Genomic DNA, 24,180 nt, shown 5'->3' with positions numbered 1-24,180 from the left:
AAAAAATAAGCAAAAGGCAGCAAATTATCTTTGGGAGTTGCCTTCTACTTTAAGTGTTGTTTATACCAAATGTTGCTGGTGTGATCTGACTGGCACAGACTTGGCCCAGTTAACTCCCAGAGGTTTTGAGGGGCCTTTGGATTCAGTAGAAATCTGTGAAACTTGAAAAGCTACGCATAACAAAATTGCCAACATCTAAAATTATGCTGGAACAGCTGTACCGATCTTAATTCAATCCTTATTTCATAGAACCATTTAGGATGGAGAAGACCTCTAAGATCATTGAGTCTTAACTTTCAGCCTAGTTCACCACCAAACCATGTCCCCAAGTGCCACATCCACATTCTTTAAACACCTCCAGGGATGGTGACTCCACCACTTCCCTGGGCAGCCCATTCCAATGCTTGACAACCCTTTCTGTGAAGAATTTTTTCCAAATATCCAACCTAAATCTCCCCTGGCACAACTTGGGGCTGTTTCCTCCCATCCTGTTCCTTGGTACCTGGGAGAGGAGGCCGACCCTCACCTGGCTGTGACCTCCTGCAAGGGAATGGAGGCAGTGAGGTCTCCCTGAGCCTCCTTTCCCCCAGGCTAAACACCCCCAGCTCCCTCTGCTGCTCCTCACAGGACTGGTGCTCCAGGCCTTCCCCAGCTCCACTGCCCTTGTCTGGACACCCTCCAGCCCCCCACTGTCTGTCTGGGAGCGAGGAGCCCATTAATATCAAGTCTTGCATTATTTTTCAATGCTGGCTGGTGTAAGTGAATCTGTTAAATAATAATGTTCTTATATTGAGAGATTGCAGATGGCTCCTGTCTTCCAGCTGCTCAATCTAATTTGCTTTTTTGGAAGCTATGCATAAACTACAAGTACTTTGTGGCTGTACTTTGATTTATGGACATTTGAGCAATATATGACATTAACTGTATCCCAAAATCAAAATCATGCTATCATCTTCTAGGATGTGTGCCAAACTGTTTGATGAAACAATCATGAAAAGTTACAACTTTGTTTTAAAATTGATATGCTCAGTCTCTGAGACATGGCTTTTTATTGCAGACTGGTGCTGGCTGGCATTTTTTTGAAGTTCCAAGCCAACAATATGTCTATGGATGTTCAGAACCTAAGAGCTGTTGGGGTATAAGTGGAAACTTGGAAGATTTTAAGTGTTTACTGGATATATAGTCGATTGAATATGTATTATCAAGACTTCAGTTACCTATTTTAAGTATATGTAACAAATAAGTAAAAATATTATTAGGACTTGTTCATGTTCTCTGAAATAAGTTGAAGGAAGGGATGACGGTGGAAATTTAAAGTATAGGAGTTCTTTTGACATTGAAAGAGGATTTTTGGAAGTTGTGGCCTCATTTCTTCTCCTTTTTACTGACTTATCTTTTTTTTGTAGAGATAATAATGCAGTTCACCCAGCAGAAGTAATTCTGATGGATGGTTATTTGTATTTTCACAAGATTGCCTTACTTAATTGATGAAGGATTCTGTAATTTACACTTGCTCTTTTACAATCTGCAGTTGTGAAGCATGCAGCTGACAAATACATTATCTCTCAATATGTGGGCTGTGCTTCCACTGCCATCTAGAAACTTGAGACTAAACTAGTTTGGTAGAATTAATAAAATAATAAAACTTCTAATAATCTACTCCTGACTCAAACTTAGGGCACATTCTGTTCATCCCTTACTTTCTTAATGCCTTATTATACTGTGGACTTCTGTGGAAATAGATAATGTATGAAACCTTACATTATTCTGAGTGGCATTTAACTACTGAGCTGGCTTGCTGCAGCTGACAGAAAGTGGTTTTCATGCTATTTTAATATTTTTAGTGCCCTGTTGATTTTTCTGCCTTGCCTGTTGCTGCGCTTTTCTTGTGCTGCTTTTATTTGCAGTCCATTCTTGCAGTTTCCTGTAAATTTGTCAGCAAGAGGAAGTGCTCCTGCTGCAGACAGAGCTCAGCCCTGTGGTGAGACCCTGTGGTGAGTTTATACCAGCAAGGACAGCACTCTGCCAGCTGTGTTTGTGTCCTGGCATCCCATTAACTCATGATTACTAGGATTGCTTTGGGCTGCCAGCAAGGGCTGTTCCTGACAGTGGCAGGGCTGACTTCCTCAGCAGCCCTGCTGGAGAGAAATCCAAGTGTTGGTTTCAGATGCTTTGGTTCTTGCTTTAAGGCTGAGTGACAGCTATAGCATTAAAGAAATGGAGTATCTCTTTTGGACTGAAATTCTCCCTAGGCTAGCTTGGTGCAAGGCTGCTTCTCACCACTGATTTCATGGGGACAAATGAAGATTTATCTGAAAACCTTATACCAAAGGTCCATGCATAATAGAATTTTGCTTTGTAAAGGAGGATATATTTAATACTCTTTCACTTCCCTGGCAGACATGGCAATCAAATCCATAAAGTTTTCATGTCTTTTCCGATTCCTTATTTACAGTTTTGAAATACTATCCTTCTGGTGAATGTTTGGTCCAGAAAGCTAAACTGAATTTTCAGTCTCCCAGAACTGTGACACATCTAAACTTTGGTTGTTCCTTGATGGAACACCTGCTCTTTTGTGTGTGTGTGTGAATTGTCTTCTGTTCTCATTCTGGGAACATCTTGATAGTGTTGGAAATCACCAGAGAAGTCGAAATGGGATCTTGGAACTTGAAATGAAGAATTCTGCTGCATTTCTGAGTACTAAAATGAAGAAAGAGAGAGCACAGCATGAGAAAGGTTAGAGGTGAAAAGCAGTTCCTCAGGAACATGTGTTGGATGAAGGAGGCATGGTTTAATGAGGCTGTTGGAGCCAAAGAACATGGCACTAGAAGTTGTGGAGTTTGGAGGGGAAAACCAGGAGTGAGGTGTTCACATCAGAAAAGGGAAAGAGGAACTGAGGGGTTTTTTCCAGTGTTGCATATACTCAAGTGTTGTCATTCTAAATCTATTTTTTGACCAAGTTAGAGAGACAGCTTGCAAAGATGCTAATGCAAACTTAGCAGAGTATGCTTAGATAACAACTGAGGGAGGAAAGACAGATTTAGGGCAGTGTGCCTTAAATGGGTAACTGATACTGTAACAAATAAAGCAAGTGAATTTAAGTCACAAACCACTGAGCTTAGTTCTCTGTAATCACTTTCTGTGTGACAAATCTGTCAGGCCACTGAGACAACTGGTATTGATCCTTATTGAAGAGGGATCTTGTGTTCTGATATGTGGATCCTTTTGGCTAACATTAGGTGTGTGGATTTATGGTTCAATTTCCTTTCCCATAGAGCCTGGCAATGGAAGGGATGCAAATGGGTGCCCTGTGGTGAAAGAGCTTTTTTTTCTAGCCCATACAGCTGTGAGCAGTTTCTGAAATATTACTTTCTTTTGTGCTTTGACTGTTGGGTCATTTACAAAAAGAGATGTTGTATGGAGACTTCTTCCTTCTATTTTGGGATCCGATTCATGTCCACTTCCCCAAAAATATATGAAGTAAGCTTTGCCTGACATAATTATATGTGTTTCATCCATCACTCTGAAACTTGCTAGTTGATTTTGTCTTGTTCAAACTTTTGAGCCTGGAATGTTTTTAAATTTAGACAAATCAGTGAAACACTTGAATCCTTTTAAGAACTCCAGATGAAAATGAGTGTAAAACAATGACATTTATTCATTATCAGTTGGTGATACTTGTGAGCAATTGTGCACTCTTGAATTTGAATTTTATTGTCTTTTGTGGTTTGTGTAACATTAACTGTACAGGCAAGACTTGCTCTAAAGCATGTCTATGCTGCAGAATTTTTCAGGATGGCTACTTTGATTGTCTAGGGTTGAAGAGGGAAAGACAAGCTCCAGCTGTGGGGGAGAAAACAGATTAAATACTTACAGTTCTGTGGGGCAGTGCAAACACCTGAGGCACAGGCTCTTCAGGAGCACAGGCAGCGTTTCTGAGCTGTGTCTCTGCCCGTGTGGGAGCTGGAGCACACCAGGAGAAAAAAGGACCATTTTCTTTTTGTCCCCTAGGAAAGTGGTTGATTGAAAGGTGAGTGGGAAGAAAGTGAGCGCTGGAAAATCCCCTCTGCTCTCCAGCTCGGTGCCTGCCAGGCGTTTGAGCTGTGTGGGAATTGATTTATAACCTCCCTGGGAAGCTGGGAAATCTGACAAAGAGAGCGCTGCCACTGACAGCGGGGAAACAGGAAGTGACAAAGGAAACAAGTCATTGCCTCGGCGTCACTTTTGGCCACAGAGCACTGCAGATGCACGAGCGCTCGGGCCAGGGCTGCTTTTCCTTTTGTGTGTGGGGCAGACGGCAGCTACAGCTGTGGCTTTCAACCTGGGGGTACCCAGAGGTGGGAGAAGCGCAGGGATGGTCCTGCCATGCCTGAGAGGGGTCAGAAGTTGTTAATGGCTTTGTCATCACAAAGGAAACAATCATTCGCTGGAACTGGCTGCAGAAAAACCATGTGTCGGTCAGACAAGGGCTCCAGGTTAGTGCTTTTGTGGCTTGTGTTTCTGTCATCTTGTCTCCTGCAGGTCAGAGCAGACTGCAACTAAGAGTAGAATATGGTATCTGAGCTAAAATACTTTTAGCTGAACTAAAATACTTTATCGTTTCATTTTCTGCATGAGTTAAAGAATTGGAGTGGGAAGAGATTAGTTGGGTGTTTGTTGAAAACTTGTCAGAAAAGAAAAGCAAGTTGAAGCAAGTTAAAGAGAGTAAATTTAGTTTTACAGTGTATCTCAGTCGGGCTTATTTCTCTGTTCCCTTTGTCCTGTAAGATTTTTTTTACTTCAGTGTTTGTACTGTGCTATTAATCTTTCTGAGAGAGTATTGTGAAAGGGGCTGTTGGAGGTATTAAGAAATGGAATGTGTAACCAAAAAAAGTAGGAGAGATATGGAAAAGTATTTCAGAAGTACTGGAGAATGGTTAATAAATAGACAAGAGACCTGATAATTCTGCAGAAAGCAGTTTTAAGAACAAATGGTAAATGTTTAGATGCTTGAATCAGAGAAATCATTCTAACTCAGAATTGCTGAGAACATATGGGGGAAACTTCTCCTGTTCTGCAGTGTGTAAGGCTGCCTCATTTTTGGTAAAACCTGATACTTCAGTCTCCCTCTGCATGATTTGAGGAATACATTCATTTCTGTAAGTTATGTATTATATGTGTCATGTTGTTTGGAAGTTATATATTCAGAAGTAAACTAGCATCTGGCTTAGTTAGGTATTACTTCCATGTAAAATTTAAGGACTAGAGGTTATGAGATTACAGTTGTAAAAGTTCTCAGATGTAGTTGGCATAGAGAGCGTTGTTACAAATTCAGATCAGGTTTACTTCTGTACTGCAGCTTTGGAGGCTGTTTTTTTGTTTTTTTCCAGCATGACCAAGCAGGGCCAGATCATAAATATTATTATAACAAGTGAGAACTTTTATAACAACTGTTGGCAGCTGTAGTCTCAGAGAAGAGGGTAATATTTTTTTTTGCCTATATACTGCAAAATGTGGAGATGATCACATCTGCCATAGATTCTGCTGAAGTTAAGCAAGAACTGAGGGCTCTTCCAGGATGCAATCCTTAATTGAATCAACTTGTATTTGCTCTAATTGGGATGTACTCCAATAGCTCTTAGGGCCAAGAGGGGTAAGTGCTCTTCTACAATGTAATCCAGATTTTTAACCTGGCAGAATTTTACTTTTACTCATGGAGGGACTTTCAGCCTGTAAAGTTATGCCCTAGCCTTCAATCTAGCTGTTCTCTATCCACTGAGTGAGGGATAGATTAAAATTGCTTCACAGATGTATACATTTACTTGCTACACATTAACAGAAGTCTGCTATCCATTCAGAGTTTGAGTTTGGTAGCAGTACTATGATTCAGAAAACACTTCTGCCTCTGACTGGCCCTGTCCTGGTTGCAGGATGAAGTGTGCAAATTCACTTTTATTCATGAGGTTTAACTTTCAGGGTACTGTGAAATAAAAACTGGCTCATTGTGATAGTGTTTGAGAGAAGTATACTGATGATAGACTTGGGCTGACTTTACTGACACATTAGCAATACACTGCAAATTGGTTTGGTTTTCAGTCTGGTGGACCAGTTTGTATATAAGAAGCAGTTACAATAGTGATGGTATAAGCTCTGTATCATGCTCCAGAGTGTTGATTGCACCATTCTGTCTTTCCAAAAGCACCCTTGAACAATGAAGCACATCCTAGAAACTGCTGTTCTACTATTTCTCCTGCTACACTGCAGGGCCTTTCATCTCCCTCCCAGGCATAGAATTGTCTCAGGGATCACCTGAGAAACAAAGTGATGCAAGACCTTTCCCTGACTGCTGTCATCCTCTTGTTCAGAGGGTTCCATTCTGAGGGGGAGAAGATTAATTCAAGAGCCACATGCAGTGGGTTAGGGACTTGGTGGAAAAACTGATTAAAAAATTAAAAAATATGTATCCAGTTCCTTGGTGAGTGAGAAGAGAAATAAAGTGTGTAGCTATTACTAGAAGCTTTCACCAAACAATGCATGGGGGATGTTGCCTTCTGTTTGTGACAGGACCAGTGTCAGAAGGAGCTTTGGCTGCACTGAGTGAGCCCTTTCTGTTAATTTGGTTGTCAGCCCTGTGGAAGAGGCTCTCCAATGCACCAGAGGTGAAAATCTGTAGGGGGGGCTTTGGCTTGTAGTGTAAGAATGTGACTGCATAAGAAACAAGTGGGAAATGTCCCTCTGTTCTCAGTAATGCCAAAGTTAACAGTGACTTCAGTGACTGCTGTGGCACCTACCTGGTAATGCAACATCCTTCTGTTCTTGATGTAATCTGTTAAAGAAGTTAGAACAGGAATATCAAGAGTTGAAGAACTATTCAGTGAGCTAAAGGCCACCATAGTATAGATGCTAAGACCACAGAAATCTTTGAGCTTCCATTTTTTTCCTTCTCTCCCACCCCTACAATAAAGATTCTGAAGTTAGATTTGTGTTGACAGCTTTCTCCTGGCAGTGTGATGCAAAATAGCAACATCTGTCCTTACAGAACTGTTTTCTACAGTCAAGAAGAAAAATCTGACTAGGTCTAGAGTCAAAGTACTTCAATGCATTTTAGCAGCATAAGTGAAAGATTTCATCTCAGAATATTGAAGTCTTCCCTAAGTGTCTACCATGTTCCTGCAAATGAAAGTGCTTGAGGAGTGCACAGATATGATGGGGAGTGTTATAAGCCACACTGAAATCCAGATAATAGGCTTAGCTGCCTCTAAATCTATTGAAAAGCCTGGTGCATTAGGTGGGCTCTTTAGTCCATGTAATCTGTACTTGATGCCATGGATTTCAGCTGTGTCTCCTTTTACTCACTTCTTTTATTCACTTAGCTGGGCTGGGAAAGTTCCACGTTTTGGTCTCTATTTTCAGGACTGTTTATAGTAAGTTGCCAAAAATAGGAATTTTTTTTGAAAAGGGGAAGCAGAATCTGATACTCAGCTGTCCTTTCCTGTCAGGTAAATCCCATAGTCAGCACACTGTAGAAATGGATTATTTTTTTTTCTCTGTTTCCATAGTTTTCTTTCCTGTCTGCCTTAAGATCTGGCTTTTCAGGCAGAGGAGATAATGCCCATCCAGACATGCTTTAGTGAGTAGTCTGACTGGTGCACTCTCCTATAGAAGGCAAACATGACCAGGACAAATTTCTGTATTTACCTAGGGCATCATATACTTAGTGCCAGTGTTTGACTTTGCCTTCCTAGAAATTTCAGCTTACTGGTTGTTTTGGATAACTTCTCTGAGACATTTAACTCTGCCCCTTCTGATAGGTTTTCAGCCTACATACAAAACATTGAAATAGCTTCACACCATGCACTGGGTGCTTCGGTCCTTTCTTTTGTTCTTTGTAGTAAAGATACAGAGGATTGGAAGACCTAAGATGAACGTGAAACTCTTGAATGGCATTGAGACTAACATTGGAAAACTAGCATCAGAATATATTCATCTGAATGAAAAGGTTTCATTTTTACTTAGTCTGTTTACTGAATTTAACTAGAAACAGACTGAAGTAACTTAAATTAAGTTCTAATGGTTAAACACTGTTGTGTGTGTTCTTAAAAGAATAAGCCCAGGAGTTGCCTTTGCAATCCTTATTTCAAGGAAATTGCTCTTAGCAGTGTTCATGTGGTTTGGCATCAGCAGCCAGCTGGGTAACACTCTCCATTTCCCTCACTTCAACTTTTCTGCAAGATGTGGAGAAATAATTTGAAGGATTTAGGGGGGCAGGGGAAATGTTAGCTTCTGCTACTATTTTTTGATTTTTATTCTTAAAAGCTTAAAATATGAGAGTAGCTCCTGTTTGGACATATTGCTGTTGCTAGAAATTGAGTTGAGGAGGAGGAAATAACTCAGCTTGGAAAGATCTCAGTCATGTAATAAGAACAGGGAGGAAACAGCAGAAGGAAGGATATAGCTGAGTAGAACAAAAGCAACTTACTTTTTGGTGAGCAGGAGGTCCGGGGGAAAATTGGGATACCATGGTGTCTTGGCGTGTCTGCTATGGGAGCCTTTTTAGAGCCTTGGATCCCATCTTCTCTGGCTGTATCTGCTTCATAACACTGGAGACCAAAACCTAATTTTTGTGATTAAGTCTTCTAGGCTGCCTAGAGAATTTAATTTAGTTTAAACTCTCCTGGTAGAAATTGCTGGGAATTTCCACCCTTTCCCACACATGCATCATCACCAAACAGCAAACAGATCTAAATCCTGAACTGATCCTAAATGCAAGATCCATTAACTTGCATTTCTGTTTTCCGTAACCCATACAATGGATACACACTTTGCTGTTGTACCTCAACAAATCTGAAACACTTCCTTATTCTTTTCAGAATGGAAAAAGCTATCAGGTTGGAGGAGCAAGTGCTTGGGTAGGGTTCTGTGCTGAGCCTCACAATTTGCATCCCTTACTGTCCCTTTTGGGAAAAAGAGAAATGTAGAGGATCCATTAAATTTCAGTCCTGCACTGCAAGCTAAACCATCGTTCCTTTATCAGAAACTAATTAACTGGAACTTCATTAGTTTGCCTTTTACCAGCAAAGGTCTCTAGCCCTACATCTGAAGGTAACAGACCCTTTTATGCCTAGGTCAAAATTCCCATTCTATTCACATGTGATTTCTTTTCCCCATGACACAGTAGGATTTTTAGCCTAGTTCTGTTAGTAGTTGAAGAAAGAAAGGGCTCATATTGATATATCAGAATAAGTTGCTACCTCAGAAATGAATCTATTTGGTTTAAGATGACAGCAGAAAGACTGCCAACTGCAGAGATGCTTGGTGGAGCATTACATAAGTAATTGATATATAAATCAAATGGAAGCCTTCAGGAATCTGAGAATACCTTCATTTGCACAGTATGCTGTCACATGTAACATGCAGTATGAGATTATATACTAATCCTTTTAGTTAAAGAATTAAGAGTTAAAGAATAAAACATATAAATATCTGGAGTAAGTAGTATTGGATGCTGCAGTTACTAAACCGTGACTTGATTCCCTTGTTGCACAGAAAATGACATTTTCTGTATATACGTGTGTCATGTGGCACTTGGGAGAAGAAACCAATTTTATTTCCAGTCACCTGCCTGATTAAGTCTTGCAGTGTTATCTGGAGTATTTTTAAAACAGAAATACTTAAGCAGCATTTACTAAGCACTTTTTCTTTGTTTCAACAACTGCCAATCACTTTTGAGAGCTGTATAAAAATAAATCGGGGCTTTTTGCACCACGTTTTTTTTATACATTACAAAGTTCCTGGAATCTTTGAACACCCTGTCTGTGTTACATTCTTGAGTGCTGAACCACATTAGTTGTTTGGAAAGCTTGTTTAAGGAAACAAGCTTTGCTTCTCAGTACTCATTCCTTAAAGTAAATCTGAGTTTTAAACTGTTTTTAATTATTCTAAATTGCAGAATGATGGCCTCGCAGGAGCAGGCCTGGCCAGTCCCAATGAAGGCAATTGGAGCACAAAACCTTCTGACAATGCCTGGAGGAGTCACCAAGTCAGGGTATCTTCATAAAAAAGGAGGCACCCAGCTGCAGATCCTGAAGTGTAAGTTGAATGAGGTATTAACTAAATTAAATGTTTGAAATGCTTGCCTCTGGGCCCAGTAAAAGATTTTGTGTTAGCAGACTGTTGAAGCTGTTTTTCTAGTTTGTATTGGAATACAATTTTACTGGAATATATGTATGAAAGACTCATATTGAAAGATTTTCCTTTAATTGTTTTGCAGCTTTAAATCTTAGATAATATAAGTTGGGGTTGATTTTATTTTGCTTATTTAGTTCTCTTGTCAAGTCCTTCACAAGTAAGAGTTTCAAGACAAACAGATTCCCAGGATATGTATCTTTTCTGAAAGAAACTAGTACTCAGCTTTTTTTTTTCCAGTTGGTTATTCTGTACTGGAAAAAATATTCCCATCTCCCACTGCTGTTGTGAAATGGAAATTTTCTCACTGCCAACATTGGGCTGTACTTAATAACAGTAATTTCTTCTGAAATCAGTGTTTATTGACATGGGGAAAAGTTCATATTTTGGGTTTATATATATGCTATTCATTTGGTATCCCTGTTTATACTGAAATGATACTTACGTAGTTAAGGACAAGGATTTCTGCCTTTGATAAAGGAAGGAGTATTGGCCTCTTCTGAAAAAAGAAAACAGGACCTCATTTTATTGGCAGGATTATGTACTTGAGGTGAAAGAAGAGAGGGAGATAATGGTTTGGGGATGGATGTAAATATGTCTTTGTATCCTGTGGCTGCCTTGCTGCTATTGCTTATTCCACAAATAAAGGAGCACAGGTGGAGGTCAGGCCTGCAGTCTCTGAGGCTTCTTTTGAAGTTTTCAGATCAGCTGCCTCTCATGTGAGGGAATCCAAGATTACCCTTAGTGCTGAAACTCTGCAAATGGGCAGCTTCACTGTGTGACTGATCACCAGTGAGCTGTCACTTAACTTGTTTGTGCTCGTTTACAGTGATTCATATGATTACTAAGATCTTAAACAGTAGTTCCACACATGCCAAGAGGTTCTAGTTGTTCTGCTGCCCTTGGTTTTATATTTTGATCGCTTTTTGTTCTTTCAGGGCCACTGAGATTTGTGATTATCCACGAGGGATGTATTTACTATTTCAAGAGCAGCACATCTGCATCTCCCCAGGGTGCATTTTCTTTGAAAGGTTACCACAGGTAAGTGCCAAGGAAGTTGTTAAACACCCAAGCTCCTCTTACCTAATGCTAAGGGCTCTGGGTTTCATTTCTAATGAAGTTAAACACAGCTACATCTGTTGTTTGAGTTAAGACTTAATCTCAGATTCCAAGAAATTTATTCCTTTCAAATTGTATATACATTTGCTGTGCTTGGTGAGTGGATAGCCTTTTTCTGTAATTCAACCAGTAAAGCTGTTTGAATGGCAATGGCCTTGCTCCTGTTACTGATTAATGCAGACTGCACATGCAGATAGATTCTTTCAGACAGACCTTCTTTGTTCTGTAGGGACCAGAAAGGAATCGGAAGAGAAAATTTGTGGAGTTACTAGTTCAGTAACTGTAGTTAGTGATGAAACTGTATCAACTGCAGAGTGCTAAATACGAGAATGCATGTGCAAAGTATCTGATTCATTTCACTACACATTTTTAATCTTAATATTTACTTTGCAAGTTGAAGACTGAAATATGTGGCTTTCAAGTTAGCCAGTACTGTCAGAATCTGAATGCAGCAGAAGTACAAGGCCTACTAATACAAGTCCTGCCTAACTTTAGGGAATTGCTGCTGGAACTGATGCTAAGAAAGGTTTAGTGAGAAAGAGGGAATGTAGAGAATTATCATTGTGTTAATCCTAACCACTGCAATTTTATGGTATTTGTATATCTTGTACTGTATAATGTTCTCAGAGTTGTGGAACAAGGAATTGCCTTTTCTTAGATGATGAGAGCTTTTCTAACAGTGCACGACAATGTCATGTTTTTAAGGGAATGCACTTGTTAACATTGTAGCTAATTAAAAATTCAAGATTAATTTGTAGAAGAAACCCACACTGTAATCTTGTCATGACACCAGCTTCTGCTATCCACATGAATGTGAACAATACCATGGAATCTGTAAATGCTAGAGACTGTTCATTCCTTTTTATGTATCTTCATTCCAGCAGCCATGTAGAGACCTTGGTTGGAATAGGGACCAGGTCTTGATTAGTATAAGGCACAGAGAAACATTCTTGAAAAAGAATTTGATCTGAAGGCATTGTTAGATTGAGTAGTTGCATAAGGGGTTTTTAGATTTTTCTTCCCCCTAGGAGCCCCAAATGAAGAAATTCCTTACACACACAGAAAAGAAAGTGGTTAAGTTATGCTTGCTTTAAACTAATAAAAAATATGCAAGAAAGTGTTTATAAGGGAAACATGTAAAAATGAAGTTTGCTTTTATTATTAGTTTTTTCATTTTTTCATGGGAAATGTGTTTTGATTTCCCTTCTGAAATAGTGACTTCTTGAAATAAGGGCCACAAGCACCCTGTGTGCCTCTTGCAGTGTGTGATGCTTATGAATGAGTGTGATTCATTAACTCTTGAACAGGTCAAAGCAGCTGTTTATAAAGGTCTGGCTGGTGAATTAACAAGTGCTCTTCCTTTTGCATCGTCCCTTCTACCACAACAATGGAGAAGTACTGCAAATGCACAAATGGGGATTTCTGTGGTGGTTTTCTGGGCTTGGGGATATTTTCCACAAGGCAAAACTGGTCAATGAAACTGCTTTCTGTCAGTCTTTATGCCTTGTATAGCAGCATTAGCTGTAGATGAAGGTGTTTCTGTATTGGTTGCTCTGTTTCTCAGGGTGATGCGGGCAGCTGAGGAGACAACATCAAGCAATGTGTTTCCTTTCAAGTTAGTTCACATAAGCAAGAAGCACAGGACGTGGTTTTTTTCAGCTTCTTCTGAAGATGAAAGAAAGGTAACTTTCTTCTTTTGCAAAGAGAATCCTGGACTTCCCTAAAATCTAAATGAACTGGAAATGCAGCTGAAATTTGCATACCTGGTTCTTTGGGCTCCTCTGAAAATCATGTCTGAAGTTTTAACTATTAACTTAATGGTAATTCAACTTGTAATTTAGGGAATGGCTGTGACATACTAGATAGCATGGGTTTCTCCATATTTCATAAATATTCCATATTTATTTTTCATCAAGGAAAAAGTAATGATATGTAAGACTTTGATAAATTCTGAAAACTGTTCAGTGAAATCTCTCACCTGCAAACATACTCTGAATATATATCTGGCTTTAGGAATAACAGCCTGAAATTTGGCAACTTAAAATTTAATACCTCAGTAGGTTCCTACAGCATTTTAGATAGTCAAAACATTTGACTGCTGGGTCTTTTCAATAAAAAAGCAATGGATAAATACTATTTCAATGTATGTTCCCTGCACAGTTACTCTGATCTTACAGAGGACAAGATACATCTGCATTTAATGATTTAAAAACTGATGTGTTGAATGTTGTATTTTTATTTTTATTTAGAATTGGATGCTATCCTTGAGAAGGGAAATTGGCCACTACCATGAGAAGAAAGAAATAATAACAGAATTTAGGTATAAACCCTTATTCTTTATTGGCTTTTTTATCCCTTTTGCACTTGCTCTTTACAGTGCTGTTTTAGGCTTTTTGCACCTACAAATAACTTCCTGTTAAATAAGAACAGGCACAGTAAGACCCAAGAGGAAAATCCCTTCCCAATTTATACTTTAAAGAACATGAAGAAAAACCCAAATTTTTAAACAAAGAGCACTTTCAATATCAGCTTTGTGTAAAAGAAAGGAAATCTTTTAAAAGACAACAACAACATATCTGACTGTTAATTAGGAAAAAGGAACAGACTGCTTCTGCTTTTCCAGCATTCCGTTCCAGTGCTGCAGTCCTGCTAAACAGAAGTAACTCTGTCTTTTCTCTTGCAGTGACTCAGGTTCTGATGCAGACAGTTTCTATGGCTCAGTAGAACGTCCCATTGACATCAAGTATTCCCACCATTCAGCAGATAATGAAGGTGACAAATTCAGACACTGCTAAATAAGGCTTCTTTATTTCTTCTGAATTCTGCAGGAATTATTCCCGTAGCTTAAGTAAATTGATCCAATTTGTAACTGGTGTTTTTTACAAGGTGTATCTCTAGTTTTAAATCAGCAACAGGTGTTCTGTTCTATTAACTGTTGGTACAACTAAACTAAAGAATTTCAGATCCTTTAAGGAGGTTACTTAAAAGTGAGGACATGACAGAAAGCCTGTCAGGTAGGCATTCACAGCATATTTCAGCAACTGAGCTCCTAGTCAAGAAATATGTTTGTGAAAACCAACATGAGAAACCTTGCCTTCAGGTTCAGCAGGGATCCTTTTCTTGGCCTTTCCCCATCTGCCCTTTCAGATTTCCAAGGGCAATGTTGATGGGAGCAAGTCCTCTCATTTCCTGAAAGGAAATTCCTGACTATTCTGCAGGAATGGTCTTGTAGGAAATCCGTTTCCATTGCTGCAAGCAGAGCAGCACAGGCTCATCAGCATTTCATGTGGGGTTGCAGTTTAGTCCTTCTCATTTTATGGGAGGGGAGGCTTGTATGCAAGATGAATGATGATAAGAGGCCTGGTAGGAGTTTAAATTAGGAAAATTAGAATAACTGATTTGTATCAGATATGCTTACCCTTTTTAGGGCATTCCTCTGCCTGTTGTCCTTCAGGCTCCTCTTATAATCAATGATGAGAAATTACTGCCTAGAAGTAACATGTTTTGTGGTTTGGTTATTCTGATTTACAGTTAAAGGCAGCATTGAAACCACTTAAGCCATTTGTTAATGGCACCACATGTTAAAGCACACATGGTGCTTTTTTTTGTTGTTGTTGTTGTTGCCAGACCAAGGCAAAATAATTAAATTTGTTTTGTAGATCACTAAGCTTGTTTAATCTTCCATATTGCAAATTCCTAAGTTTTTCTGTGGTAGGGTTAAATTCTGGGTGTTATTTTTTTTCCAAGTGCTTTTGTCAATGCATCCATGTAGTTGTGTCTCTGCAGCTGATTTGAGTTCCTCTCAGGAAGGCTGGAACACTAGAAAGTGTCACCAAAAAATTTTTTTTAACTTTTAAGTTGAAAAAAAATTTAATGTGCAGTGTACTTGATTTGCCTCTGTTATAAGAGATGGCTTTTTAAATTGACATGAAAAATTAAGGAAACACCTAGATAGCAGATACGTGGATCAAAACTATTAATTTTTTTCACCTTTTTAGAAAAAATACCTGAAAAATATCTGTTTTAAGGAGCCCTAAGTACTTGATACTCTTTCTTAGGTTTCCTAGGTTCCAAGAGTATTTATTAGTCTGACACACTGATTTTTTTATCTGCAGATTACGACCAGGAGGAAGAGGATGAGTCTTATTTGCAGCCAGATACTTCTGACATAGTGAAAGATGGTAAGTGATTTCTTCAATTCCTCCCATGAAAGGCCCCCAGTGAAGGCAATATTCATGTGGAATGCAAGGTTATTATTTTGTATTAGTCATTACTATTCCAGCTGGCAGAATAACTGAAGTAATGCAGAGGTATCCAATCTTGAGAGGTATTTAGGGTCAGGAGTTTGTAATAACAGCAGTAACCATTTACAGAAAGCATGCAATTTCTTTAGGGGGTGTTTTGTTGGAGCCTCCTGCCTGGGATGACCTGTATCTGGTCATCAGTCTGGAGCAGCAGTAATGATTTTAAGGAAAAAACAGATACAAAGTGAGAAGTCTTTGCTAAGCCATCATAAGCCATGCCTGAAGAAAGATAGCAGGAGTTTATTACCTAGAACTTTCAGAATTGTGCTGAAAGTTAAATGCTTACCCAGCCTGTTGAGTACTGTCAGGCCCTATGCCAGTGAGATATCTTAGATCACACAGAAAATTGATTTGAGCAGTCTCATTTGATGACATGCTGTATTCCCCCTCAGTGTATCACATTTTTTATTTTTCTTTCTGCAGATATGGTGCTGCCCCCTGCGTACCCACCTCCGCCCGTTCCTCATGTCAGGAAATCTCCCTACTCTGAAGCAAGGGCACATTCCTACTCTGGCAAACCGAGTGCACCAGTACCACCACCCCCCCCTAAGAGGAGTTTACCTGAAATCAAACTGGAGCCACCCCCTGTGCCCCCTTTACCTGTGTTCAAAAAGCCTGCAGGTGGCAAAGAGTCTCACCCGCTGCCCCCAGAGCCTGCGCCTCCAGCCCCGGTCCTTGCTCCTCCAGAAGCGTGTGAGAAGCTAAAAACCTTAAACCTTTCCCCACGGACTCCTCCTCCTCTGCCAGCCAATAAACCCAAGTTGTCACAGCTTGCTGAAAAGCTAGCAGAGCCCAAAGTGCCAAGGGAACATGGTAAACCTGGACTGTTTGTGCCACCAGTGCTCCCGAAGCCACCTGTGCCAAGCCACCAGCCCCCTGCAGTCAAGCCCAGAACAGAGAAATCTTTAGGTCCCCAGTTACAGTAAGTATGAAAACACAATGCACTGCTGTTTTTCAATCACTTATTAGTTAAGAAGTTTAGGCATACTCAGGTTCATACCAACATCTGTGTCTCTTCCCTGAACCATCCCTCTCTGTGTTGTGCTTTTTTTGCCTGTTATTTGAAAATCTGCAGTGAATCTAGCTGATCTGGTTGGACCTGCTCTCTGCAGGAGCTTAGACTAAATCATCTCTAGAGGGGGAATGTCTTTAAACCTGAAAGAGGGGAGGTGTAGGTTCAGATTAGGTGTTGGGAATAAATTATTTACTGGGAGGGTGGTGAGGCACTGGCACAGATTGGCACACAAACTGTGGATGCCCCATCCCTGGAAGGGCCATGGTGGATGGAGCTCCAATCAACCTGGTCTAGTGGAAGGTGTCCCTGCCCATGGCAGGAAGGTTAGAATGGTCTTTAAGGTCCTTTCCACCCTAAACCATTCTAGGATTCCATGATTTGGGGGCTAAACTGAAACTTCAGTTCTAGTTTTGCTATTCCTTGAGTGTTTTGTGTATATTTGTTCTGCTTTCCTGATGAGACATCCTTCAGTTTTCATTCTGTTTCTGCCAGGAGATCACCACCAGATGGACAGAGTTTTAGAAGTTTTTCATTTGAAAAACCAGCACTACCCTCCAAGCCAAGCCAACCTGATGATGACTCTGATGATGATTATGAAAAAGTAAGATGAAGCAGATGATCCATTCTAAAAGAATATTTTTTCCCTTGCTTATGTATACCTTTGGGAACATTTTAATGGCATTATTTCAGCAGAAGAGTAGTTTTCTAAAAACACATTGCTTTGTAATATTTTTTTAAATTTCTTTTTGAGCTTTTGTGAATGCCTTGATAAGTTACAGAGTTTAAGATTGGATATAAAGGAGGAAGAAGCATAAAGTAAAGATTAAATCACCATTAATAATATTAGATTATGGCTGTAGCTTATTTGCATAACAAGTTGCTAGGGTTTTGAGTTGTCATTGACTTAATGGTGATTTATTTTCTTTATATTTTTTACAGGTTGGGCTGCCTGTTTCAATATTTCTTAATACCTCTGAATCCTTTGAAGTTGAAAGGTAAAATGTGATTTTAAAATAGTTCCTTGGAAGTACAGTACAAAAACCTGTACTGGACTGTAGTCCAAAGATAATTCTGATAACTTGTATTTAAAGCATGCACTAAAATGTTTAATATGCAAATCACTTTCTGGAGAAGTTAGTTCAGTGCTGATATATCAATGGACAGATGAGAATGCAATGTGAGGCTCCATCTGGAGAGGAGGCTGTTTTGCCAGGATGCTGGATGGACCAGAGAGCCAAATGATCTGTGCTGCACTGCTGGTTCAGAGGTGCAGAACAGTGACTTTCTTTCAGTTATGATCTACTGTGAATTATTACACCCAAACCAGATATTTATTTGTATTGAGAATTTTAAGACTGTAGGTATTTGATTTATCTGAGTGCTAATAACATGTCATGTACATGAATAATTGTAATATATGTCATTGTTTATTCTTTTTAGGATATTTAAAGCTAGTAGCCCACAAGGACAACCACAGAATGGACTGTACTGTATTAGGAACTCATCTACTAAGCCTGGAAAGGTAAATTGAAATTGCTGAGTCTAACCCCCAAAAAACTTCTTGATTGAGATATACTGCATTTTATATATGTTAAAGTACTTAGCAATTTAGATGTGGTCTTTTCTTAAAGCAAGCAAATATGAGAGAATCCCTATCATAGTGTCAATAATTGTAAAAAAAACTTTTTAGGCTGAATTTTAAGTAATTCCTTAATAATACCTTGACTTAGAAGAGCTTGGTAGCATAGACTGAATACATTGCATTTTTCTTTTTCAAGGTATTAGTTGTATGGGATGAACCTGCAGGAAAAGTGAGAAACTACAGAATCTTTGAAAAGGTCAGTAGCTGCACTACATTTGCATCTTTAAATTACATATGTCAGCGTGTATTAAAAGGGGGGGTGCATATAGGTAAATATCAGAATTAACAAGTTCAAGTCGAAATTAGTTCCCACCTCTGACAGTAAAAATCAGCTGATTTACAAATATCTGATCTAGGATGAAAGTTCAAGTACTCAGATCTGGGCTTTCTAGTTGCTGTGTCATATGTCATCATAAATTTCAGCCCCAGTCAAATCCTACTAAATTCCTGAGTTTAATTTGGACTTATTTGTGTGACTGACTAGTTTGCAGAGGAATAGTGTATTTGAAGGAACTTAGTTCTGATGGTGATGTTCTGGCCCCTTTTCCTTTAGACACCTAGCTGGAAACATTACTGTCAATGCTTACATGTGTTTTTGTTCTACAACAGGATGGCAAGTTTTACCTGGACTCAGACATCCTGTTTTTGAACATGGGAAGTTTGGTGGAATACTACAGCACTCATGTCTTACCCAGTCATGACAGCCTGATTCTCAGGTGTCCTTATGGTTACTCCAAGCCAAGGTGACAGGACAGCCATGGCTCAGTGACACCCTGCTGCCCTGAGGACAGGACTCCTGCCTGTTGGACGTCCCGCTGTTTGCACACACAAACTGGGTCTGTGTCCACCTTTTATTATTCTCTCATAAATTGGCATGTAAATTCCATTTAATGAACTTCTGGTAAAACCTTAGAGTCCAGATGAGTGGATTTTATGGTCTTTTCCTCTACAAAGATCTGAACTGATTGTGCTGTGAAAGCTGTCCAGGATACCCACACCTTTTATAAAACTGCTGCTATCACTAATCTTCTTGGAATGTTGAAGATGAACATGAACAAAGAAGTGATCTGAACACAGCTGATCTAGAAAATGGACACTTCTGAAAGTATGTCAGCATTTATTTGTGACAGGAAATACTAATACTCTGACTTGGAGGTACTACTCCTAAAGTCAGCATTGGTGCTCAACTGAGATATTTTGTATTACTTGTATAGTTGATGTGTACATAATGAAGATTTCTGTGCGAATTATTTTATTTACTATAGGTAAAGATGATCAGGAAATGAGGCTTTTTTTTAAGCCACCTCTTATACCCTTGTACCTTCTGAGTACAGAAATCACTATCAGGTACTATCTGGCTGATATGGGTGTGGCACCCCCATACTGCTTCATGACATGCACTTCAGAGAAGTGTGGGACAATATTGATTTGGCTTTCATGGGAGCCCCATTATCTGGAAGGTAATTCCAGGTTCTTCCAGAACCTTCTGAACTGGAAGGGTTCCTGCCACTGGTATTTTTAAAGGGAAAAGAGAAAAGGGCTACTTCAGATTTTGGGGGAAGGGAAGGGAGCCATTTGAATGCTCCAAATTCCAACTAGCAGTTTGATCTCACGTTGCCATAGTCAAAGTTTCTTTAAAAGAAAGCACAAAAAACCACCTGAAACCATGATTTTGATGCTACTATCAGTCCAAAAATCTTTGTGGTCACACTTTGCTGTCAGCCAGGTGCATTTTTTCTGTTCTAGGGCAAAACACACTACCCTAGTCTGCTACCAAGACTTCTTTTATTATTAAAATTTCTACTCAGTTTGTAGTTGCATGCAAAACAAAAATCCCTCTTTAATCTATTGTCAGTGATAGACATTACCAGGGTGCTTTTAACATTTGTTCCCTAATATTTTTGGGACTGGTATCCTAAATCCAAGGGCTTGATATTTATGCTAAAATTACTCTATTCCTGAATTTTAATATGGAGGAGAAATTAATTTTAATAGCCTCTTAAGTAATTCTGTTGATCCAGAAAGTGTCATAATGGTCTCAGACTCTAATAATGTTTACAAGACTTGTAATAATAGTAAAAAAAAATCTGCCACTCCTGAAACAGGAGAAGGTATCTAGTTTTTATCAGTCTGAATTTGTATTCATAAACTTTTTTTCCTTTAAAAGTTTATACATGGCCATTTTAATTCTGTTACCATTAGATGTCACAACTTTAAAATCATAACAAAACTATTACAGAATAATAGTTTTCTTTTTATGAAAACAATAAACCAGGATTTAGTCCCTAGGGAATTTTTCTTACTAATCAGATGGAATACAAGGATCATATACAGGAATTGAGGCAGGAAATTCTGCCTCCATCTTTTTCCAGAGACACAGACATACACAGTATCAGTCTTTTGATCTCTGTTCCCACCGTAATAGGGCTTATGTGTGTACAGAATGTGAAGTACTTAAAATTTAGATTCTCTTGAATGTTGGATATTTTTAAGTCTTATTCCTTTTATTTTACATTAGTGTCCCTGTGATGCACCATCCTGACATTGATCTCTCTAAAGAAGGCTCAGCCAAGACAGCATTTAAAAAACTGATTTGGCAAATAGTTTTATGTATATCAGAGTAAGTTCAAGTTTCTTGCAATATTCACACCTAGCTGTCTACAGAGTAAGATTTTCTCTGTCTGAGAATAATTGACTTCATTGTGTCATGACAATGTTATTTATAGTATGCTCTCTTTGGGGCCCTATTCAGATATTGGATTGTTTGCTCAACTTATACTCAGAAGATTTTTAAATTGTAAACATCCATTTAAACCATAACACACTCTTTACCTGTGTAATACAAGAGTTGCAAATATGTAAATTTTTGTGTAATTCCTTTTTGTATCTAAATGTATAGATTTCTGAAATGGATAAACTTTCAATGCCACTCCACCTCATTTTGTGCAGTTGTCTTTAATTTCATGGGGGTGGGTTCTGATGCTTTTGTTTGTACCTGAGTTCTAATAGTGGAGTTAGAGGAATTAATTTTCAGTACCCCTAAGAAGCAAATCTTCATGTTTTAAACAAATCTGCAATCATTTAGACTCTTTCTTGCTCTTGCTCCTACATACTAGTCTAGTCTGTTTTATAACAAATCAGGTGAGTTTTTGGTGTTTGTAGGGAGGAAGGACACAGCCACAATGCGTGGCTCAGTATGTCTCCTGTATTTCTCACAAGTCTGCCTCTCCTCATTCCTTCACCACAAAGCAGCCTTTGTGTCTACAACCTCCTACAAACTCCTTAGCTTTAAAACAAAAATAGTTTGTGGGGGATTGTAAAAGCAGAATTTGATGTGCATAAAGAATGTAGTTAATGAGTTTTGTAATATCAAGTCAAAATCGTAGTTTGGAAAAAGTCCTGCCTCCTGGACTGAACCTCCAGATAAAAGTATTACAGGTCATGTTTGGATGAGGACTGTTGTTATGGGGAAAAAAATTAGAGTGCTTTTGAAAATAAAACAAGGGACAATCAATGGCAGCATGTCATAACAAGTGAACCAATATCCAAACAATTTTTCTATGACAATAGAGGTGCTTTGTGTCAGCAGTCAAGCTTTCCCCACCTCAGAACTTCAGTTTTCACAAGAAGGTGAATAAGTAGCAAGAGTATTTGTGGCCTCAAGTGGCTTCATCCTTTGGAATATGTGAAAGGGCACTGAAGATTTCAGGAGCTGAAAGTGTGATTATGTAGAATTTGGGGACATCTGCTGGTCAGCCTGTTCCACACAGGGATCCACACAACAGGAATCCAGCAGCTGAGCGTGTGTGTGGAAGTCATTTGGGACAAATCAATCTTAAGTGACTTCAGATAGAAGCTAGAGATCAAAGCTAACTTCAAGGAGAAACTTAATAGGCTGGGTCTTTGAAACTTAAGACTCTTCTGGCTTATTTGCCTCAAATAAGTAACAATATTGTTTAGCAGAATTACTCATCTGAATGTCTTCTAACCTAAAGAACAAAGAGATAATTTAAACACAGAAGGATTAATTTATTCTTAAAATATACATTGAGGTAGAATTTACATAGTGGACATCTGAGCACCACCTAAATTTATGCACATCTTGAAACATTAGACAGCTGTTCTGAACATTAAATACTTCACCTAGCAGCAAGCAAATGTTGCAATAGTTTCCATCTTATGAAATACCTCCTTGAAGTCAAAGAGGGGTTTTTTTCTTAACAGTGGGAGTGCTTGAGATGGCCACAATTACAGACCCCTAAATGGGAGAGCTTATAGTCCTTTTACTAAAGTACCAAAATATCAAATACCAAACACTACTAGAACTCCTAGATGGAGAGCTCACTTTAAAACTGGATAGGCTGAAGTGATTATGTTCAGTGGGCTTCAGGTATGGAGTAAGCCTTGGAGCACAGCCACCTCCAAATCTATTCCTTCAGGGTTCCCATTCCTGTATTGTAATTCCAGGATGGTCATTACCATCCCTCACTTGTACCTTCCTCCTTACAGTATCCAGTTCCCAGGAAGGGGTAATTCAGCCTCTCAGGCTGATGGCATGGGCGTGTAATCTTGGAGATACCAAAGAATCACTTCTAATGTGGTTTTACTCACATATCTCTCCTGGAGTTGGTTTGTACAGAAATGACAGTGATAAAAACCATTTGTAGGATTAGATCACTGGATATCTAAAACAAGGGAAAGGCATTTAACCCTTTGAGTTACCATCTTCCCTGCCTTTGAACAACCACTTCACACAAGCTCCTGCTGGGCACTATCCCAGCACAGCTGGTTCTTGGACTGGCTGATGTGCACTGGAATTCTGGCCTGGACAGCCTTTTGCATCTGTACTGAAGGCCAGAGATGTGAAAGGGCCACCAGAGCAGCACAGAAAACAGGAGAGTCTGTCCCATGGAAAGGTATTAAAGGATTTTATTACAGGGCTAATATGGAAAGGTGCTCCAGCTGTGGCTTCACAAGCTGTCTGTTTTAGGCTCCATTAATTATGTTGTGCTTTAATTTGCATTAATTTGCACTGTGCTACCATTCATGCTGATTTATTTTTCCAAGAAAATGACAGCTACACCCTGACCATGGGAGTACTGCTGAAAATGTGCCATTTAAAAATTAAGTGTGAGTTTTGGGAATTAAAAATTTGATATTCTAATATTACAAAGCTTCTCTCAAGATTAATTAATGTTCTCCTGTATATAATAATTAAAATAGTAACTACCTTAAAATATTTTTCTTATGCTTCTCAGCCCTTCTTATTAGTTTGAACTTGCCCTGGTATGTTTTTCCTTTCACTGTTTTACCCTCTTGAGTCTGCTTGTAGTTCTAAAGTTAGTTCAAAAGTTATAACTTCTTTTAATGACATTTTTCCTTCTCCTCCTATTAAGGATGAAGATGTCATTACAGAGCAGCTAAAAACAACTTCAGACTTCAGCTGCTCTAGTCACACTGGAATTCATGTAGAAGCAGCTAGCAGAGAACATACAACTAGAAGGCAGATGATATTCAGGAAGTCATACATGTTGCAATTAAATTAATTGGTTTTACTTGGAAAAGCATTTTGGAAAAACAAGCCCTAACCTTCACAAAGACTATTGCAACATTCAAAGAGAATGTTGGTTGCTGGAGTTCCTTTGTGTAAAGCAATCATTGCATCTTTGGTTCTGTTTAACTGCAATTGCTGTTAGCCAGCCTGAACCACGCAGCTCCATTTACATCATTTACATTTTATCTCAATCATGTATAAAAATTTTCCCATGTCCCCTGAGCATAAAGTCAATATTTTTCCAATTTAAAGCCCAAAGTGGCCTCTCAGATTAAGATTGTATAAAATTTGGCAACACTTAGCCTATTCCAGCTGCTCTGCCCTTTTGCCCACCTGCTGTTTCAGTTCTCCTAATTTTTATTTTTTTCCAGCTCAAACAAAC

General features: G+C 39.0%; 1 protein-coding gene across 7 annotated transcripts in view; it reads left to right on the top strand.

Moving 5' to 3' along the window:
* Window positions 1–21,178, top strand: part of SH3BP2 (SH3 domain binding protein 2) — a 62,395-nt gene extending 41,217 nt beyond the window's left edge. For 5 of the 7 annotated variants that reach the window (XM_077177789.1, XM_054632955.2, XM_077177787.1 and 2 more), the window contains 12 exons: window positions 9,929–10,068; window positions 11,103–11,205; window positions 12,848–12,965; window positions 13,533–13,603; window positions 13,967–14,055; window positions 15,399–15,464; window positions 16,011–16,509; window positions 17,095–17,203; window positions 17,542–17,597; window positions 18,043–18,124; window positions 18,381–18,440; window positions 18,854–21,178. In XM_077177789.1, coding sequence (XP_077033904.1) covers window positions 9,930–10,068; window positions 11,103–11,205; window positions 12,848–12,965; window positions 13,533–13,603; window positions 13,967–14,055; window positions 15,399–15,464; window positions 16,011–16,509; window positions 17,095–17,203; window positions 17,542–17,597; window positions 18,043–18,124; window positions 18,381–18,440; window positions 18,854–18,991 — 1,530 coding nt within the window. In that variant the 5' untranslated portion in view covers window position 9,929 and the 3' untranslated portion in view covers window positions 18,992–21,178. Of the gene's footprint in view, window positions 1–3,726; window positions 4,476–9,928; window positions 10,069–11,102; window positions 11,206–12,847; window positions 12,966–13,532; window positions 13,604–13,966; window positions 14,056–15,398; window positions 15,465–16,010; window positions 16,510–17,094; window positions 17,204–17,541; window positions 17,598–18,042; window positions 18,125–18,380; window positions 18,441–18,853 lie in introns of those variants that run through there. The other 2 variants (XM_077177785.1, XM_054632954.2) reach the window with 2 other exon arrangements.
* Window positions 21,179–24,180: the final 3,002 nt, after the last annotated feature.

Source organism: Agelaius phoeniceus, chromosome 4 (assembly GCF_051311805.1).
Source record: "Agelaius phoeniceus isolate bAgePho1 chromosome 4, bAgePho1.hap1, whole genome shotgun sequence".
Classification (NCBI taxonomy): Eukaryota; Metazoa; Chordata; class Aves; order Passeriformes; family Icteridae; genus Agelaius; species Agelaius phoeniceus.
Note: the sequence above shows the minus strand (reverse complement) of the source record. Positions and strands in the feature narration are given on the sequence as shown.